Source organism: Grampus griseus (assembly GCF_964374135.1).
Source record: "Grampus griseus genome assembly, chromosome: 16".
NCBI classification, from domain to species: Eukaryota; Metazoa; Chordata; class Mammalia; order Artiodactyla; family Delphinidae; genus Grampus; species Grampus griseus.
This window is the reverse complement of record NC_139010.1, coordinates 60,787,773-60,808,937: the sequence shown is the minus strand read 5'-3', so window position 1 is coordinate 60,808,937 and position 21,165 is coordinate 60,787,773. Positions and strand designations below refer to the sequence as shown.

General features: G+C 48.5%; 1 protein-coding gene across 3 annotated transcripts in view; it reads right to left on the bottom strand.

The window, feature by feature from the left end:
- Positions 1–2,013: 2,013 nt before the first annotated feature.
- WBP1L (WW domain binding protein 1 like) overlaps positions 2,014–21,165 on the bottom strand; it is a 58,899-nt gene continuing 39,747 nt past the window's right edge. For 2 of the 3 annotated variants that reach the window (XM_082673611.1, XM_082673610.1), the window contains 3 exons: positions 15,945–16,047; positions 7,273–7,434; positions 2,017–5,850 (listed from right to left, as the gene is read on the bottom strand). In XM_082673611.1, the coding sequence (XP_082529737.1) occupies positions 5,114–5,850; positions 7,273–7,434; positions 15,945–16,047 (1,002 nt within the window). In that variant the 3' untranslated portion in view covers positions 2,017–5,113. Of the gene's footprint in view, positions 5,851–7,272; positions 7,435–15,944; positions 16,048–21,165 lie in introns of all 3 variants that reach the window. The other variant, XM_082673609.1, reaches the window with a different exon arrangement.

Genomic DNA, 21,165 nt, shown 5'->3' with positions numbered 1-21,165 from the left:
TTTATTACCAGCTTACCTCTCCAGCTTCATCTCCTGTCACCTCCCAGAATGCAGTTACCTAGAGGGATTAAATTGCTCACAGATTTAGACATGACACCGCACTCTCCCGTTTTAGGCATCCTACGCTTTTTTGTGCTTCTCACACAGTAGGCACTCAATAATCTGCCAATCGAACGTTTGCCTGGAATTCCCTTTACACCTTTCTCCACCTGGCAAGCTCAGTTTAGCAGTCCCTGCTCCAGGAAGGCTGCCCTGAACCCCCAGGTGGGCTACGTTCTCTTCCACAGCGTCCTGTACACACATGCTTCATGGTATTTACCATGTGCTGCTAAAACTGTTCATTCTTCCTCACTAGAGCATTATTAGCTCTTCTAAAGAGGGGCCAGGTCTAAGGCATATTTGCATCCCCAACACTTGGCACACAGTAGGTGCTCCATAAATGCTCAGCTCTAAGGCCAGCCACCTGTCCCAGATGCAAACTGCATCCCAAACACCTCCCAAGACCCACTACCCTTCCCAGCAACTTCAGGTCTCCAGAAGGTTCAGTCAACAGTCAGCCAAACCCACTTCCTGCTCCTTCTCCTGGGTTAAACCTTGGTTTTTGCCCCCTGGCTGAAAATAGAGGAAACTGGAGGAGGGGGAGTTTCTTGAAATTCCTGTTCATCAAAGCTACTGTTCGTGCTTCAAGGCATTGTACTGTCTCCACCTCCTGGTCACCTAGGGCAGCAGAGACAGCAAATGCTGTACCTTGTTAGAGAAATCAGGAACTCGGTGACTCAGGAGCTTGAGGTGGGCCCTCAGACCTAGGCAGTAAACGCACACATACAGCCTCTGGTATGCAGCTTGTAAGAGTTGTACCATCTTGTTTCTGTGCCACTCAGACATTAGCTTAAAGAAGGTAAGAATGAGGTACTCTACCAGTTCTTTCCTGTGGCTTTAGAACAGAACTGTCCTTTAGAACTGTCTTTCTAGATGCTAATATGGCTCCCCTGGGGTTGCCTAGAGGAGCCCAACAGTTTAGAAGGAACTAGGCAGAAACCATTCCACTGGAGTCACTGAAGGGCTGCGGCTGTGTCCTCTGGCCCAGGGTCAGATGGGGGTGGGCGCACGCCTGGCTTACACTGGACTCTCAGACACCACAGGGCTGACTGCTGGGCAAAGTCGAGGGCTAGAGAAGACAATGCTTTCTGCCAGCGTCCCCTGGCCCATCAGTGAGCACTCCACCTGGGGAGGCAAGAACTCCTCACGGGAGGGTTCTGAGGATGCTCATCATTCTGCTTTGCCCACCTGCACGCGGCCCAAAGAGAAGTCTTGCTGGGTGGGGGTTCCGCTTCCTGGGTAGAGGCACAAGGCTGTTCCTTCCCACAGCCTTGGAGCGGGGACCTAACACCTGACTCAAAGTGCTAAAAGAACAGTCTTAAGCAGAGGCTAAAATGACAATGAGTCTTAGGAAAGGCTCACGGGCCCACGATGGCAGATGTTGGCACACCGTTGGCTCCCACATCACCTAAAAATCAGTTCTGAGGCGCCTGCCTAGAATGCAAGCCCTACCTGCCACCCCCGACTCCTCAAGCTTCTCTGAAACAGTACTGCTCACTTCGTCTCAACCTGCCTCACACTGTCGGTTAGCTATTTCACATGAGTTTGTTTTGTCCTCTCCACTATAATTTAACTTCTAGAGGGCAGGGGCCTTGTCTTACACATTTCTTCCACATTCTCCTCAGCATCCAGCACAGTACTGGGCACCAAGAGGGGACTCCAAAACAAGTATTTCGTGTGTTAAGTTCCAAGGCCAAGTGCCCATCCACAGTTCTATCTTATCAATAAAAGATCTCCAGGAGGGCTTGCTTCCTTTAAAATGTCATGTCTTAGCTTTGGAGTCTCTGACAAAACTTGTTTCTGTTTTGGGGGCTCTGATTTTAACCTGTCTGTGGGACTTTACAAAGTACTCAGAAATATCCTCTTGGCAGGGAGAGGGTTTGGGTGGAAATGCCTCAGGACAGAGAGTGCCCGCGGCAGCCATTACCCAGCTTGCCCTCAGCCCAGGAGCCTGTCCTCAACTTCTCTCAGCCTCTGTGGGAAGAAGGGAAGAGCACTTGCAGTGAGGAATCTCGAGGTGTGACTCCCTGAAGTCTGAGGAGGAGGAAAAAGGATCAAGCGCTGCAAGGAAAAAGAGCAGTCGAGTTTCGGGGATCGATTTTATTTGGGCTTCTCACAGTGGTTAGAGCCACTCCGTCTTCAGAACAATCACAGCACAGGAAATGCGTCACCGAGACTGCCCAGAAAAGTCTGACCAGCTGAATCTTATTGCTTAAAATACACATATTCACAATAACTAACAAAAGGTGATGTGCCTCACACGGGAATGTGTTAGCATTTGCAAATCTTCCGACTGTAGCACCAAACCCTCGACCAACCCCTTTCTTCTCGTTCACCTGGAACACCAAACTCCCTCACATCTCCCCGGCCCCCTCCCGAGTCCTTCAGCTCCCTACTTCCGCCTTTCGTCACACAGGGCAGCCTCGTGTAGCAGGGGCCAGACTGTGACGCTGGACTCAAGCCCAGCTCCACCCGTTGCGTTTTCTTCTTCTCGTGCCTTTTGGGTTGGATGCTGCAGTGAACCCAGCAGTAAACACGTGGACCAGTTCCCCACTCTGACTGGAGAAGGAATACTGAGAGGGCCAGAATCCATCCCTTCGACCAGTTAACTCAAGCAGGGTTCATTTTGGTAAAACTTGATCTCCTTTGAGACACTTCAGTGAGTTGTTTGAGACAAAAACAAAAAACAAAAACCAAAAGGTGGCAGGAAAGGCATCTGAGGGCTGTGGCACACTTCTGCCCACTCTCGCCACACATCGGCCACGTGCTGGACCTCAGCACAGGGAGGTAAGCCCTATGGCACTGTGGTGGCCGCCAAACCCTCCTGGCAATTCTGGGCAGGGCTGACGTCTGGGCCACAGCCAGTCCGAGCTTGACACTGAAGATCCAGTCCAGCTTCTGTCTGAGGTTCCACCCTGGCCTTCTGTCCCGATTGGTTGTGGACACCCCCGGGGGCTGAGGCCGAGGGCCAGGAGCAGCCGAGGGAGGCAGACAGGCTCAGAGCACGTTTCCGTTTACAGGGAGCAGAACACAGGCCTCTGAGTGTCCACGGAGCAATGTGCAAATTGCAGTGATGGGTAGAGTAAAACCTCTACTTGGAGCACAGTATCTCTGGCAAACGTGGGGACTGCCGCCGACAGCGCTGCTGAGTACACCCAAGTGCACAGTCAGACATTTGCTCAGTAAACAGTAAATGCGTAAAATAAATTACCTTGAGAGGGCTGCGCCTGCTCCAAACGTGTGGGTAACGTGAGCAGAGTGGCTGCCGTTCAAAGTGTATTCACAGGAAAACAGGGCTGGGGGCTCACACACGACGGACAGACACACACAGGTTATCCAAAAAGTCACTGTATACGGACTGCACTTTGTTCAACATGGATTTTGGTTTTGTGGACTCCAAACTCAGACACTCGTTCACCTCACAGCCTTGGGTTTGTCTATTTTGTGTGTGTGTGTGTGTATATATATACATATATACACACACATACACATATATACGTGTGTATTCATATATATACATATATATACCTTCCTTTCTTACCATAACATCAATGCCTAGTCTGAATGTCATCGTTCAAGAGTGGGGGAAGAACCAAACTCTTCATATGAACAGGGCTGGACAGGGAATGTTAGTTTCAGCAGTTTGCTTTCTCCATTCAGATTATTCCTATCAAAGCTCAACTGGTTTTTGAAGCCAAACTACAATAATAAGGATCCTGTGGTCCTTCAGGATGGCTGCCTTCGCCCTCCTACCTGGGCCACTTAGACACTTGACATAGGCTACAAAAATTAGTTACCCCACTCAAGGCGGGGTGGAGCAGGGAAAGGGCACGAAAACCACAGATAACCAAGGCATTTTTTCCAAATGGTCAGTTTGAAAAAACAAACAAATAAACAAAACAACTTACTCAGAATCAAGAGAAAATACTGTGTGAGAGTCAGGCTGCGGGACCGCCCTTTCTCAGGTCCCACAGCCTCCTCATTTGTTCATAGAGAACAGTGAGACGTGAAGGCCGGCAGACGTGTACTTGGGATTGAGGGAGGGTACTGATCACCTGTGGACACAGATCAAAAGGGCAGAGATGCAGAAAGCTGCACCTCTATCCACTGCCACAGCGCAGGGCCTTCTGCTCACCCGCAGAAGTTCCAGAGATAGCCCCCACCCAAGCCTGCACACAAAACTTCTCCTTCTGGCTCAACTGCAGCCAGGACTCTTTGAAGGCCAAGTTGGGAAAAAGCCACAAATTTTCCTTTTCCAAAACAGAATTCTTGCCTGCCCACTGGTCAAGTTCTTATTTTCAGCTCACTTCTGTTGTTGTTTTTTTTTTTTTAAAGAAAAAAACCAAAGAGAAGGCAGGTATAATCTTCCACACTTGAACCAGTCTGCGGCCAGCCAGGACCTGCTGGGAAGGGGCCCCTCCAGGATGCATCGTGCCACCTCGATCTCGTCACCTGGAATTTGAGAGCACAAGCCCTTTACCAACCCGCCACGCAACCGCCGGTCAGCTCTCATCTTCCCACAGGAGGAGCCCAATTCCGGCTCCGGAGACACTGGCAGCGAGGGGCGACAATCCCGATCACTGGGGCTTCATCCAGGGCTGAGACCTGCCACCTCTCTCAGACTGAGACGCAGCAAGGTTCTCATCAACTCACACCAGAACATGAATCCACTCCACCACCAAGAGTCACCTCAGGGCACAGTCTCATCCCCTCCTTGGGGGCTTCTGAAACGCACATCTCTCTGACCCAAGCAGGTAGTGACACGTGACTTGAAAAGAGGTAAAGGGGGACGGGGTGGGGTATGAGGAATGAGTCACAGGACAACTTCTCAGCCCTCCGTGACACTGTATCTATGGGAGGCAAGGCACCCACACCCCAAACTGTACCTGGAGATGCAGGAAAACGCAGGAGCAGAGGGGAAAAAAAAAAGGAACGCAGTCACTTAATGCTTCTCTCATGGTTCTCCCCTACCCTGGTTGCGTCGCCAAGTTCTCGGGCGCAGGCAGGGCCTGCTCTAGCTTGGGGAGCTGCTGCTCTGGGAGTTTGGGGAGTCCTGCTCGTTGATGGTGTTCAGCAGCAGGCAGGCAGGCAGCCGCGGCAGGTGAGGGTGCCCGGGCTCCCGGGCCTGCTCCTCAGAGGGCTGGCAGAGCCCTTCCTCCTCGTCGCCAGGGGGCCGCACGTGGCAGCTGTCGCAGAAGTCCAGGGGCCCGTCCAGAGCATCGTCGATGAGCGCGTTGAACTCTTTGAGGTCGTCATCATGGTGGCCCCGGTTGCACACACACACCTCGATGCCCGAGTCACCTGTGAAGCGGCGACGTCTGCCGGGCGTCTTGTCTTTGCTGTCAGGGAGGGCGCCGCCCTGCTCGGAGCTGTACTCTTTTCGCAGCTCCTCCTTACATTCGGAATCCTTGTCCAGGAAGGCCCCAGGGTCCACCTCCCCCAGGCCGGCCACAGAGCCACTGGGCTCCATCCCGGGGGCTTTGGTGGCTGCTGGGTCTGCTGGCACGTCGGAGGGCTCAGGGTCAGCGATGCTCGGGGGTCGCGTGCTGCTTCTGCTGGGTCCGGACAAGGGGCTGCTCTGAGCCCCCTGGGAGCCCCTGGTGGGGTCGGCACCCGGGGGGCTGCCGCCTGTAGGGCCACACTGTGCAGGCAGCTGCTGCTGGAGCTGGAAGGCACTGTATGGTGGGGGAGGAGTTGGAGGTCGGTTCACCACTTCCTCATAAGGAGGTAGTAAATAGTTTGGCAAAAACCCTAAAATGGGGAGGTAGGGAGGAGAAATTACTGCACTGGCAATTGTTCTAGGACAGACTGCAGGCTCACACTAAGCATATGTCTCGTCCCACCCCCAGCATACCCACCGAGGGACAGCTACAGCTCTCAGGTACAGGTGGGGCACAGGGCTGTGAACAACTTTGCAGAGAAAGGGGGGTAGATTGGGAGTGACAGATTGTAGCTTCTGGAAATCTGAGAGCCCCTAAAGCTGCTTCACAGGCAAGGACTTCTGCTTGTCTGGAGTTAAGGCAGAGGGTTCAGCAAATGTGGTGAATGGCCAAGAGAGTTCTGTCTGGAAGGGACCTGTTTTCCACATGCACGCAAGTCTCATGTTTCTAGCTCAGACTGTGTCCTCCATCTGCATCCCATAGGCCTGGCCTCAGGGTCAGGGACCCTAAGTTAAGACTTTCCAGATGTATATCATGAAGAGAGCCTTTTTCTGGGAGGCTGGAAAACTGTGTTGCCTCTCACCCTAGTGTGGCAGGAGGTGGTCTGGAAATACACACCAAACCTCATCCTGATTCGCATCGAAAGCGGGTGGCTTACCAGTAAAGGGTGAGGGGCCTGTCATCAAGGCTTGTTAAGAACATGCCAGGGGAGTTATCTTTTGCTTTGAGGCACAGATGACCTAATTATAACAGTAATTGCTAGCATTTATTGAGCACTTACTATATGCCAGGCACTGTGCTAAGCACTTAACTCTTCTAGGTGTGGAATTCCAAATTTATGACTACTTTAGTCTGTAGAACACACAGCAGAATGGCTTTGGACAGGCTGTACTTCTGGGCCTCCACCGACCACTTGAGAGATCAGTGTAAGGAACCCCAGGGAGGGGCTTCCCTGGCGGTCCAGTGGTTAGGACTTGGCATTCTCACTGACAAGGGCCCGGGTTCAATCCCTGATCAGGGAACTAAGATCCCACAGCATGGCAAAAAAAAAAAAAAAAAAAGGAACCCCAGGGAAGTCAGGTGAGTGTGCCCTTCAGTGGGTCACTGAGTTTCTTGGTTCTCAGGAAGTCCCAATGCTACCCCCCACCGCTGCCCCTTTTGTAGCAGCCTCTGCTAAGGCATATCACATGGCAGGAAGCAAAATGGGGGGATTTCAGGCCACTGACCTCTAAATCTCAATTCATTCACATCATACACCATACAACCACCTGCCTAAAAAAATCTGCCTAAACTAAAGGAGCAGAGATGTAGTCAGAACCCGGCTGGTGTGGACTGGAACGGCCCAGTGGCTGCCAGGGGCTGCATCCACAGCACTGGCTCCTTGGCGCTAAAGGTGCGCACCCCCTTGTTCCCACACTTGTGAGACCCTGCTCTGTGCGGGTCAAGGAGGCCAACCCCCTGTGCCCACAGTCTATGTGTCCTGGGCCCCAAGGGTGGGGTTTGGTGTACGTACTGAAATAAAATGGCAGCGCTGAGTAATTGTGGGCTTCCCGGTAGGCGATCAGGTTGATTTCATGTTGCCGCTGTTGGGCCTGAAGGCGGTGCTTGGCTCGGCGGTGGTGGCACACGCAGCAGCAACTCAGGATAATGATGATGGTCCACACGAGCCAGAACCCTGGGGGCAGGGAGGCGAGACAGAGAGGAGTGGGCACACCATGAATGCCAGCTGGAGGGACTGCTCTCGGCACAAGGAGGCCCGTGGACACTGCGCACCTGGTCGAAGCTGGCACTGTTGGCCCTTGCCTGGTGAAGTTACATTTAGAACCTGTGATCAATTTTCATGTTTGTACCAGAGTGAAAGACACGTGGGGCGGAAGAGGGCAGAAATGTAAGAATGGTGACCAAAAAAGAGGTCACCCACTCCAGGGCGCCTCCAGGGCTCCTGGGGGAAGGGAAGAATGCCAAGGCATCTGTGCTGCACTGCTGGTCCTCCCATATTTTAGGTTTGGGGGGCATTAAGTATGCTTACCTTTTAGGACAACGTGCCCTTCCTATCTTAAGAGATCGCTGAGAAAATGCTTCAGCCTCTCTTGTGCCCACCTCCCCACTCCAGCCCTGCTCAGGCCCACAAGGACAGCTCCCAGGCTCCCCACCAAGAGCGAAGAGCCCCTCAGAATCCCCACATCTCAGCAGATGCGTGGTTGCCGGGGGCCTCGGAGGGGCTACCTGATAAAATTTTTTTCTCTACCATGTTGCCTCCGTCATACAAGGGTCACTGAAGTTAGAGGTGGAAAAATTCTAATTTCCTCAGGCCCATTTCTTCCCTGGAGAGTGTAAACAACTTCCTCTGCTCTTGCCATAATCTGGTACAATTCCATCTCCCACCATCACAAACAATCCACTCCCACCTCGCTTTGGCCTGCAGCTGCATTAGACTCGGGACCATCAGCGGCCTCCCCTTCTTCCTCCTGGCTCCAGAGAGGGGTAAAGGAGCAGGGGAGAAGCCTACTGCCCTCTTCCCCAGGCAGATTGTTTCTTCTCATTTCCCACTGTGTTCTCTTGGATCATACTCAGAGAACCCTGGCAAACTGCAGTATAAGACCCCCTCTCCAATCTTCACATGTATACAGAAAAGGCTTCTAATTTTTTTTTTTAATGAATGAGCAATTTTGCTTTAAAAAATATAGAGAGAGACAGAGAGAGAAAAAAAGACTGGAAGGAAAAAATAGTGACATTTTAAGTCATGGGATTATGAGAAGAAATTTTAATTTTCTTCTCCCAATTATTTTTCTTCTTTCAAATTATAAAACTGGAAACAAAGTAAGTTAAAACTTAAAAATATCTGTGACTAATTTTATTTTTGCTGGCTTTAAAAAAATTAACATATTTCTGAATAGGTTTTAAAATTCCTCTGGGAATGTCTTCATACAATGAAATGATATGAATCATTAAAAAATTATTCACAGAATACTATATTTGACATATAAAGATGTTTCTAATATTAAATGAAAATAAAAGATTACGAAACAGCATAAAATATGACCCCCATTTTTGCTTAAGAAAAAAGTATATATAAATGTCCAGAGGGATGATCAGGAAGTTAGTCATGAGGTTATTCCTGGACAATAGGACAGAAGATTTTCTGGTACCAGCTCTTGTTCTTTGCTTATTGCCGATAAGATGAACATGTACTTCTTTGAAATAAAAAAGAATATTTTTTCTCAATAAAAAAATAATCTGGGGCTTCCCTGGTGGCACAGTGGTTGAGAGTCCGCCTGCCGATGCAGGGGACACAGGTTCGTGCCCTGGTCCGGGAAGATCCCACATGCCGCGGAGCGGCTGGGCCCGTGAGCCATGGTCGCTGAGCCTGAGCATCCAGAGCCTGTGCTCCGCAACAGGAGAGGCCACAACAGTGAGAGGCCCGCGTACCGCAAAAAAAAAAAAAAATCTGAGGAATAATTTTAAGGTGAGTTTTTATTAAATGAGAATAGATATTATTTTTCATTTGTTCTCTGTTCCTGAAGAACTTCAAGTTTTTCCCACTACAAACGTTATGTATATTTTTTATTGTCTGCTTTGTAATTATAAATTTGTGTTTAGAATGTGTTATGTATTTCTACATCTCTTGTCAGAATGAGTTAATTTCATTAAAAAAAAAAAAAAGGCTTCCCTCTCCCAGCAAACAGATTTGTAAATGAATAAACCCCTGATTTTTTTTCCTGTTTGTACCAGAACACAATATTCTGAAAGATCCCACTGACATTTAGGGTGTGGCCTCTAGCAACACCCAGTGTGTTTCCTTTTGTCCTCCAGGGGTGTCCGGGCTGAATCTCCCCACAGAGCCACCCCTATGGGGTAAGGCAGGACAGCAGTACAGCCTTCCAGCCCTGGCAGGTTGGCAACACCACTGTGTAACACCTTTGCGTTTTCAGCACGTGTCGGTGTTCAACTGAACCTTCCTCTGAGGTCTAGCAACGGGACAGCAGGTGGAGGACAATGGGCAGAGAATCTCTTCCCCATTTCCCATCAGCAGACAGAAAAACCCCATTCCTAACCAGAGTTCATAAATGTAAGTTGAAGTCAGAAGTCTCCCTTGTGGTCCTTCCCGGAGTCGCTGCTGACATTTGCTTAACTTAACTTGCACTTCTCTCCTTCCAATGCTTGCCAACTGGAGACTGGACACTGTAAGAGGAGCCCTCAGGGAACGGTTTTGAGGCCAGAAAGGAGCTCTGGGAGTGAACTGGCTTCCCGCTGCGGTCCTGTAACGTCCCCTCCAGCCCCTACGATCTGTTCAGCTCCCAGCCTCCCGGGGTGGGGTCACACCCGAAGGAAGCGGCACAAATAAGCACAATGCATTCTGCTGAAGAGCCTGGCTCCAAGTGCATTTTAGAGTCAAGTCAAAAGATTCTCGACTAACCACTTTTTTATACTACCCAGCATCATCTCACAATCCTCTATACTTCGGTGTTACTTTATAATTTTCAAAGTACATTCTCCCATGAGATAATCAGCACCAAACTCTACAATTTTTTACCTCCCAAGTCATTTTTTCAATTTTCTTACCTAAAGGTAAATTAACTTTTAACCTTAATGCTGCAATATATATATGATATAAGGCAAAACTTCTCAGCTATATTATGACGGCCTTTAAAAAAAAATAAAGTTATTTATTTATTTATTTATTGCTGCATTGGGTCTTTGTTGCTGTGTGTGGGCCTTCTTTTTAGTTGCAGCAAGCAGGGGCTACTCTTCCCTGCGGTGCGCAGGCTTCTCATTGCGGTGGCTTCTCTTGTTGTGGGGCAGTCTCTAGGCGTGCAAGCTTCAGTAGCTGTGGCACATGGGCTCAGTAGTTGTGGCTCGTGGGCTCTAGAGCGCAGGCTCAGTAGCTGTGGCACTCGGGCTTAGCTGCTCTGCAGCATGTGGGATCTTCCCAGACCAGGGCTCGAACCCGTGTTCCCTGCATTGGCAGGTGGATTCTCAACCACTGCACCACCAGGGAAGCCCTATAATATAGGCTTTTAATAAGAAAAATCTCAGGCACTGGTTTTTATGTTGACCAAATATTTCTGTTTCTCCCCCATCCTGGCATGTGGGTAAGCTTGAACTTCCTGGTGCCCTTATGATTGTGACACTTTGGGGCAGCTTCTAACTAATAAATTGAGATTGGAAGTGACAGGTGTCACTTAGAGGCCAGAATATTTCTTGCTGATGTGAGACCCTCTGTTAGTCTCCCTTCTGCCATGGCAAGCCGTAACATTCCAGATAGTGACTTCAGGGTCAGTCTGGCCCCAGGGGATAAAGAAGTAGGAACAAAGTTCTCATCCAACCTGTGATGGACATATAGTGTGAGTAATAAACCTGTTGTTTTAGGGCCACTAGGAGTTTGGACTTGTTTATTACTGAGCATAACCTCTCGCCTATCCTGACTGATGCAGTATCTTTGTAGGTTTTTCTGGGGAAAAGGATTTAAAATGTTCATCAGATTCTTAAGAGAATCCTTATTCCAGAAAAAGCCTGAGTTCTATTGAACTAGAAATATAATAGAAAAAATAGATCTTTTTTTTTTTTTTAAGGAAAAATGAGGCAGGGTAGAAAGAGGCTGGGGGAAGAAATGAGACAAGAGGAAGGCGTGCCCTTGACAGAGTTACCCCAGTTATATTGAAGAGCACCAGAAAACTCACATGTTTACTGAAATTCCATCAGCTGCATCTGTTCATGTGGTATCATGGGCAGAAAAACTCTCCCTACCACGTACCACTTATATGACGTGATATAAAATCTCGAACTGAGTTTTGCATTTCTAATATAGTATCACAAAGTGATAGTGTGGATCAAAACTAGGAGAAAACTAACTTGGGAGCAGAAGGGGCCTAGTGGGGTAATGAGGCATTAGCACAGGTCCAGAAAAGGCCCCTAAGGACTGGTCCAACTTGATGGAGTTAATGTGGGAAGACAGAAGGCATTCTTGGTTTGACCCTCACAAAACGGATGCTATTGGTAGCTATTCTAGTCAAAGCCGTGTCCCATCAGCTTTAAAAGGGGGACCGTCCAGACTAGTACCTATGGAGTTGTACAAACTTTTGATCTTTTCACTAGATTTCACAAACAAGGAGGAAAGTTTTAAAAAGGAAAACCTACTGAAAGAGCCAAACAGAGAAAGACAGAAGCATGCCCTCCTCCCCAAACACACACCTACCACAGATTATATTCCCCACTGACCTTTGAAAGCTGTGACCTCATGGTGGGATGCATTTGTCATGCTAAGCAAAGTGGAAAACATGTTTTTAAAAACAATCACTGAGTCACGTGCCCCAGAGCTCACTATAAACTTGGGAAAACACCACTCCCCAACTGGCAGGAAATTCCTCATTAGGAAGCCAAAGTATACTGTCAACTAGCTCTCCTTCTACCCCACAGGATGGTGGGTGACCTCCCTGGCCCCTGATAGCTCTTAGCAGGAGCTCCTGACACTGCCGCTGTGGAAAAAGGACTGAATTTGGGAAATGAAGACTTTAGAGGACTTGCAACTTCATCGGAAAGACTGGACAAGTTTCATTTCCTAGCTTTGTGGCCTTGATCATTTTGTCTTTACTTCCCTCATCTGTAAAATGGAGAGAATAATGGTTTCTACCTTGTGAGGATTACCGAGTTAGTATCTGTATGCAGAGTACTCAAGCGTGCACATTCGAGACCTTTCACGACCTGGGCCCACCACCCTTCCAGCCTGGCACTGAAGAGTTCAGGAAGGGGGTAGCTTTGTGTGAGGCACACTGACCTCACTACTCAGCTGCGACCAACTGACTGGCTACTTAACGCCCCTGGTCCTGAGAAACAGGATATGTGTACCTGGCAGGGTTGTATTTGGGGCGGGCTGAGCTGACGTGTGTGAAGACCTTAATGAGTACCAGGCACACAGCAGAGTTCTATGCACGTCAGCACCCTCATCTCCCCTGGTCGAGCCCCACAGCCCAGCCCCATGGCCACAGGGGAAAGGTTAATGAGATGCATGCTCTCTTCTTTCCCATGAGGCCTTGACCTATGGTGTTTGGTATTCTTTGGCCTGGGAAGTCATTTTACCCTTCTCCATGTGCTTAAATCCTATCCACGCTTTAAGGCCTACCTCAAATGCCACCTCCTCCATGCAGCCTGCCTGAATCCTGTCCAGCTAAAGCAAACTCTCCTGGCACATACATCGCAGTCCTTGCACGTACACTCCACTCTCTACTTTGCATTACTAGTGAGGCACGTTGTCTTATCTCCTCTCTCTGCTCAGACTCCCTTCTTGATGGCAAGGATTCTGTCTCCCCACACGCTCTAACACAGAAGAGGCCACAGCATCCAGTAGGAACTTGTTAGAATTGCAAATTCTCAGGTCCACCTCAGACCTATTGAATCAAAAACTCTGGGACTGGGGCCCAGAAATCCGTGCTTTAATAAGCCCTCCAGGAAATGCAGATGCTTGCCAAAGTCTGAAACCACTGGAATAAGAGTTTGCTGAATAGATGATTGAATGATGAAAGTACAAGTGCCATGAAAATGCATGGGATGATAATAATAATAATGGCCAGGTTCTTATAGCCTCAGCCACGGCAGTGGTAAACAGGACCCTCACTTCCGGACTGATGCAGACCCAGGAATGACCCCTGGCTTAACGTTACAAGAGACTGAAAAGACACGGGAGTAAGGGCGCTGGCTGAAGCTTAAGGTCTGTGTGTGCTTGTGTGTCTGTGTAAAGTGGGCTCTGTGTGTGTATGTGTGTGTGTGAGACAGTCCTCAGTACACAGGAAAATTCAGCTAAGTAGTGGTATGAGGGTTGGCAGAAATGGCATTTGTTTTTCCGTGAGGCCTTCCCTGTAGGCAACTATGGTTAAAGAGGTACTTTGACAAAAACCCTGCCAAGGATTTCCTGGCTGAGATTTTTTTCCTTCCAAAGGAAAGAGACAAAAAGAATAATGCAAAGCCCATTACTTTCACATTTCAGGCAAAGTTCAGAGGCAATTAGAGGGAACAGGGTTCAAAGCGCAAAAAGCACAGTTCTGATGAGAACTGAAAGGGCTCACTCCTACGCTCAACCTCCCTCCTCTACACATCAGGCCGAGGCCAGGCCCCTAAGAAGGAGGAAAACCAAAGAATTCCGAGAGGGGCGGAACACTCACTGGGCATCTTCTGACCAAAAAGCCATTTCTGGGCACAGACAAGAGGAAGTTTGGCTTTTACAGTCTCCGTCCCCCCAGAGCTTGGAAAGCATGGGCCAACTTGTACAGGGGTGAGTCTTTCCTCCCTGTCCAGACTCTGGTCTCCATCTGACCTTCTCCTTTCCCCGGCTGACCACAACTGGAGAGGTGATGAGCCACTGTGTAGCTCTTCCCCTGGCTTTCTTCAGGCCCTCGGGACGAAGTGCCTGGTTCCCAGACTGCCTGCCACCCTGCCACCTGGGCCTCCCTGTCCCAGCCGCCCCACCCCCAGCCCTGGCTTTGGTGACCCAATTCTGGTGGCTACTGAGTCTGCTCTGCCAACAGCCCAGGAGGCTCTGTCAATCTGAGATGGGGGCCATCAGCAACTCCATTCTTTCCGCAACTGATGCCGCCTGGGCCGGGCCCCAGAAAAACAAGCTGCAGCTCTGTGGCTTTTTTGGCAGCCCAGCTTCAACTTTTGTTTTAACAAGGGGTGGGAGGGAGAATTTGAGCCCTGCGGTTATCTGCATTTTGAAACATTTAAACACAGACTGTCCACCTGCCTGGCACTTTGTGTTTCTCTAGTGAGTCCCTCAGCCCCACCCCTTCTAAAATAGCACCAACAACTCCAGGCCTGCCTTTGCTGCTGCTTATATAATGCTTGCAGGACTGGTGGGGACATCTTGAACCCTGTTCTCTCCTTGGGGAGGAGTCTGCCCTTAACCACCCCTGAGCCCGTCCTCAAAAGGAAAGGACAAGAGTGAGGAGAGGTCCTGTTTGTAGGACCCACTCCCACTGGCTACAAGATCCATTTGCATTTAGAGGGAGAGGCTTCCCAGCCAGTAGTCTAATTTCCTTTGCATTTCAAACAATAGCCCTTCTAGCTGCTTTCTGACCATATCACTGATGTGGGGGGAATGGGGAGATCAGAAAGGAGAAGGGGAAAAAGGGAAGAGATGGTGGTGATGGTAAGGGCATGGCTGACCAGCAAGCATAAAGTTTGTTTCCAAATGGAGGGAGTGATGGGGGCTTAGAATTCTCTGGGGAAACAGTTAGCGTTTCCTCTAGCAACAGACAGTTATGAGAACCACTGCATGCTGGTCACCTGGCAACTCTCTGCCCTTAGGACCCTCCCATTCTCCCCTTCTTTGTCCAGCATCCTACAGTGTCTCGTCTGAGTTCCAAGAAGATTAGAGTACAAAGGGCTTTAGTGACCTCTCCAAGCCTGGGTCACTCCCTGACGACCACAGCAATGTCACCACCCTTGTGCAACTCTGGAAGGTGCAAGCAGTCCTGGCTGCCACCAAGCAGTGGCAAGACGAGGATTATCTCCACATGGCACTGAGCTGACAGTAACAGGTTAGGTAGACTGGAGAAGCCTCTAGACACTTCAGTTTGTGATCTGGGGAAGGAAGAAAAGGGGCTGAACCTATAGACTCCTTCTCTCCAGGTGGGCTCTGTCGGCAAGGACCTAGGAAAAGATTATCCCTTTGAGAGGGACCCTCAGAAACAGAGGCAGCTCCTTGATGATCTCTGGGGAATTCTGGAAGCCCTGGTGCTTCTTACAAGAAAATGGCATTACAGCCATCCACAGAGAACAGCCCAGCATTCACAGCAGCTTGGCTGCTGCAAACCTCTCTTTGCAAAGATGACGAGCCTGGGCACCTGGGCTGGCCCATGAGAGGATGTAAGTTGTTGTCACTGCTCGGCACACCCAGGAGAGGGCATCAAAGAGAACCCCATTCAGGAGATTCTGCAGCAGACCTGCTAACCACGGCTTCTTAAGAAGGCTCAGGACCATGTCATCCGGTCGTTAGCGCATGGTGTCCGAAGAGCACCAGAGCTCTCCTCCTCTGCAGAGAGATCGCTTCTAGAACCTGGAAGCAGATTCTGCTCACCAACACTGCCACCAAGAGAATAAGAAAAGGGCTGACCGGCCTATGGTTTCCCAATGAGCAGAGGCAGTAACCGAGACCCTGGGATGCCAAGACATCCCCAGGCAAGGACTTACACCAGAGTTCATAGTAGTAGTTGCAGCACTGAGACTGTCCACAGCAGTGTCCTGTGTCACAGATGTAGCTTTGATTGTTGGTACCCACGCAGGTTTCCTTATCCTAAAAGAAATAAAAAAACACTGTAGCATATTAAATTATAGCTTTTAAACACTACTTTTCTTTTCATCCTCCTCTTACTGATCGCCTGCCCACCTTCCACCAAAACAGTTTGTACAAATGTTTATTGAAAGAAAAGAAAGAGAGAGAGAGAGAAAGAAACAGAGAGAGAAAGGAAGGGAGGGAGGGAGAGAGAGAGAAAGAAAGAAAGAACCACACAACAACAGCAGATTTAAGAAAAATAATATGGTTTATTAAAGGGGGAAGAGGATTCAGTACACAAAGCCGACTGGTAAAGAGCAGAGTTCTCCTCCTTGCTTTCTTTATATCTAAGCAGAAACACTCCACGTTCTGGTCCTAAACTCAGCCAGTAAGAAGGTGGTGATTCTCCTGTAATAGGCTGTATATTTTAAATAAATCCGGTTTCTCTGTGAAAGTTCCCAGAATAATGAAGGCAGCACGTATTCTAGGATTGGCATCTGGTCAGTCAGTCCATCTTCCCTTCAAAACACATATCTCCAAGGTTAATTACAGTGTGATTCAAAAGAAGGCTAAAAATCTTGCTACTAAAATTCTTTCAATCTTAAGAAAAGGGGTGACTTGCTCAGGTGACCTAATCCAATTTTAATTTGCTAGATCTTTTTTTGCTTACCAAATGATCTCTTAATAATCTTGACTGGATCTAGGATTCACACTGTTCCTTGTCAGGGACAGCTACAGAAAGGGCACCGCTGAGTAACCATCTAGCATTTTGCCAAATTCTATTCACAGCACTGGTGGATGGGGATGGAGGTGGAAAGGTTTTTTTATATTTCGTAGTTAAGATATGAAATACCCCACCGGCTGACCTAAACTTCAGCCTCAAATGTCCTCTGGGTCACAGTGCATATGATGAGACCTAGAAGATCTGGCTTTCAACATTTCTTTGTTCTAAAGAAGTAACACATGCAGTGACTGGACACAGTCTTTGTGCCAAGCACCGGGTTGGGTACAAGGGATACAACGATGAATAAGAAATTGTCCCTAACCTCAAGAGGCACAGAGCTAGGAAGGGAAAAAACCCTGCTCAGCAAAGAAACTAAAACCACAGTATTATATGTGCTGCTACTCAGGCTGACCCTGCCCAGAGTGTACATCCGGGCGGACGTCTGCCAGTGGAAACTCAAGTCACAGGGTCGATTCCTGTTCTCTGGGTCTTGCTTTATACTACGCTGTCTGTTTGGCCAAGGGTACAAACAAAGCACTCCAGCGACTGTCCACAGGGCTAGAGGCTGGGCACCTGAAGCCACGAGGACAAAAGAAAGGGCATGGCTACAACCCAGATCCCTGGCTCAGTGTGTATTTCCACCACATCCTCAGGTGTTTCCTGGTCTTTAAGAGTCTTACACCCTGGTATAAAGGGGTTTAGGAAGAAGGAAACATGGGAAAGGCATTTGTCGACTCTGACAATGAGGGTTTCACAATAGTATTGCAAACAGAGTTCTTCCTATCTTTGCCTTCCTGTGTCCGCCATAAGTAAAATGGCACACCTAGCAGGTGGCTGTCCAGTGGGACATCTCCTCTGAGGCCTGATGCACGTGGAGAAAGCAGATCTGTGTTCGTTGCTTTTGCTAGAACCCACCCTCTCCCTCTTGACTTCAGAGCAAAACACTGCTTTCCTAAGGACATCAAAAAGTTTCTCCCAAGTTTACCAGGCCCTGAAATGCCATTCTTCTGGCCTGGCTCACAAGAGCACAGTTCAAACTGTCCACATAGTTTCTAAAAGAGGCCGCGCTGCCTACACTCTGACACATGAAAGAATCCAGGGACACTTCTGCCTCAAGAAAATTCACCAGATGAGGTCCAGGCTCGGAACACAGGGCAGCCAACTGGTCCTCTGTGAGGCATGAAATGAAACGTGTCTGAAATCTAAACAAGTGGCATCCTCATGACCTACTGGTGTCAGCTTTTCTCTTGGCTCTCCCATCCCCCGAGGCAGGAAGCCCAGTGTAAACAGAACCCCACTCTTTTTCCCTGCTCTGCCTCCACTTTCCCAGGGACAGCAGACTGTGGCAGCATCACTTAACTCAGTTCCTCAAATACTTTTTTTTTTTTTTTTCTGTACGCGGGCCTCTCACTGCTGTGGCCTCTCCCGTTGCGGAGCACAGGCTCCAGACGCACAGGCTCAGCGGCCACGGCTCACGGGCCCAGCCACTCCGCAGCATGTAGGATCTTCCCAGACCGGGGCACGAACGCGTGCCCCCTGCATCGGCAGGCGGACTCTCAACCACTGCGCCACCAGGGAAGCCCCTCAAATACTTTTTACCCAGTGTATCTCATCCCTTGCTTTCCTCCCCGCAAGTAGAGTCCCCAAGTTGCCTGAGATGATCTTGGTTATGGGAACTGTCATTTTCTGCTGCAGAAGGAAGGAAAGCAGGTAGGCAGGTTAAGAAGACAAGATGTGGGTTCATGGACCTTTAGCAAGGAAGACATGAAGGATTAAGAAGGTAGCGAGATGTGAGTGTCATGAGCTCCTCCAGAGAAAGAGACCTTCTGGTATGAAAGGAAAATCCAGAAGCCTTGTGTTTGGCCCTAGCTCTGCCATTACAGAGGAATGGCACTCTGGACAAGTTATTCAATGGCCCTAGAGCTGGTTAAGATGCTCACTCATGTCTCCTTAAACCCAAAGGGTTTATTAGCCTACCCACCACCCATTCCCTTTGACAGCAGCCTCGAGCCAATGCAAGAGCTCCTGTAACCTATGCCTCCTCTCAGTCAAAGCAAAGAACAGAGGTGTGCAAATGTTGCTTGGTGCTCTTCCACCCCTCCCTGTATGAGGAAGTCACCCAGAGGACTTTCAAGGATCTCCAGGCAGCTCAAGATACAAACGGTAAAGATTCAGGCAGATCTGGGTTCAAAGCCCAGTTCTCACACTATGCTTATTACAGTGTAACTTGGGTAAATGACTTAACTTCTCTGAGCACTCAATATCAACGTTATTCTATGAGCCATTATTGTTGGGCATGAAAGACTATTCAATACACAGCACTCTGCATTCACTCAGAACTATTTCTCAGAAGAGTAAAGTTCACTGGCAATGTGGGCTGCTTCAGACACATGAAGAATAGAAAAAGGTAGAGAGAATGCAATGGCAAGTTCAAACATGAAAAATTCTCAGCACTCTTTATGAGCACCCTTTGCTTTTCTTCCAAGCATCTCCAAGCACTACGACATTATGTTGTTCAGGCCAAGTCTTGAAGAGTGGGAAGTTAATATCCCACCCCACACCCCCTTCTCAAGAGTGAACAAGAGTTATATCGTGCACTCCCTATGGGCAGGAGCTCTGTCTCCTTAATTCCCCTCCCCAACTCCAAGAATGAGCACAGTGCTTGGCACACAAAGGTTTGCTGAATGAAACAATGGCTATGCAGCCTCTGTGAAGGCAGAATGAGCTGGGGTGAATAATACGGCTAGTGTATACTGAGTACCTGCTATGTTCCAGGCACTGTTCTAAATGCCTTACAAGTCTTCCTTCATCTAAACTTGAAAGCACCACTATGAAGAGGGTAGTATAAGAGAATTGAGGTCAACAGAGGCTAAGTCACTTGCTGGAGGCCACACAGCTAGGAAGCAGTCCAATCTAATTCATCCAACTCCAGAGCCTGAGCTTTTAACTATTAAGCTACAGCCTCCTTGGTTTAAGTTATACTTCTTCACTTGCTTTTTACACTTCAGATGCTTAAATAAATCCACTTAAAAGCCCCAAACCAAACAAAATCAATATTTCGTCTTTGAGGGAAAAGATAAGGGCCCTGCCCTTGTGGAGCTCTTTGACTTTGGGAACATCTTCTGCTTGGCAGTGAGGAGGGGCAACATGCTTGGGCTTCCTCTCTTCTTTGTTTGAAAGGTCATTATTTTCACATACTGATTTTCTGAAAAGCAGAATGGTGTTTGTCCCATTGGGGAACACAGGGCCTTCACTCCTTCCTTCAACATTTACTGAGTACCTACCCTGCACCAGCACTGAACTAGTGGTGGGGAACACAATGGAAACATAAAAGGCCAAAGCAGTCACGCACTTTACCCTCATGGAGCTTAAAGTCCAATGAAAGATGATAAAGTAATCATACAGATAAAACTGTAGGAAGGAAAAGTATGTGATCTGGTGAAAGCTTACAATAATTAAGAACTAGGAACTAGTCAAGGAGGTCCAGAGAGCTGTGAGGAGGGTAAGCTTGAACTGAGATTGCCAGGATGGTTAGAAAGTTAGTAACTAGGGAAGAGGGATGGGAAGAACATTCCAGGAAAAGGAAATGGTACAAGAAAAGCCCTTTAGCTAGGAAACGGCTGAACAAATAGGTAAGGAAGTTAGGTAAGCAGGGACAAGATGAGATCTGCATTTTAAAGATACTTTTTTCCCAGGCAATGTTTTCATTTGCACAAACTCCTGGCCCAAATATGCTAGAAACGTAGACCTGTCATAAAGAAACTTTGGGTGAATAACACATGCTCTTACGCTGAGGTCTTTCACCTCAGAATGAGACTGTGATGATGACCATCAAGATCCTCATTTGTTAAACGTGTGCCTTCAGCTCTGGTACTGCGGTGACCAGTTCCAAGAAACGGGGCACATATGGTCACCAAACAAAAAGCACAGGTGTGAAGAGGCAGGAAGCAAGACCAACACTGCCCTGGAAAGAACATTATTTACAGTGGAAGAAGATGAATAGTATGCCTTTTGCATATATGCAAAAAGTTACCTCGTCTCTTTGGCAGCAGCATAAACTATGGGACTAACATCATTTTCCTTAAGAGGTTCAATGTCTTAGAGTTGCTATTCTTACTGAGCCACTGTAAAGGTCAATTTGATCAGTGTAAGCACTTTCAAAGTGCCAGCATAAAAAGACACTGGGCAGTAATGACTCCCCGGGCATGCTTTTAATTTGCCAATTTATGGGGCTGGAAAACCCTGCTAGCAACTGGCAACAGCACCTTCATGCCCTTAGGAAAGCAGTGAAGTTTTAAAGTTTAAAAGTGAAAAATAGGAAAATTGAAATCCTTCACAGGATGTTAAAGCACAGATGCTAAATCTCTTGGCTGCTGGATATGCATGAATTTGGAGCACCATCTCTGGCCTTCTCT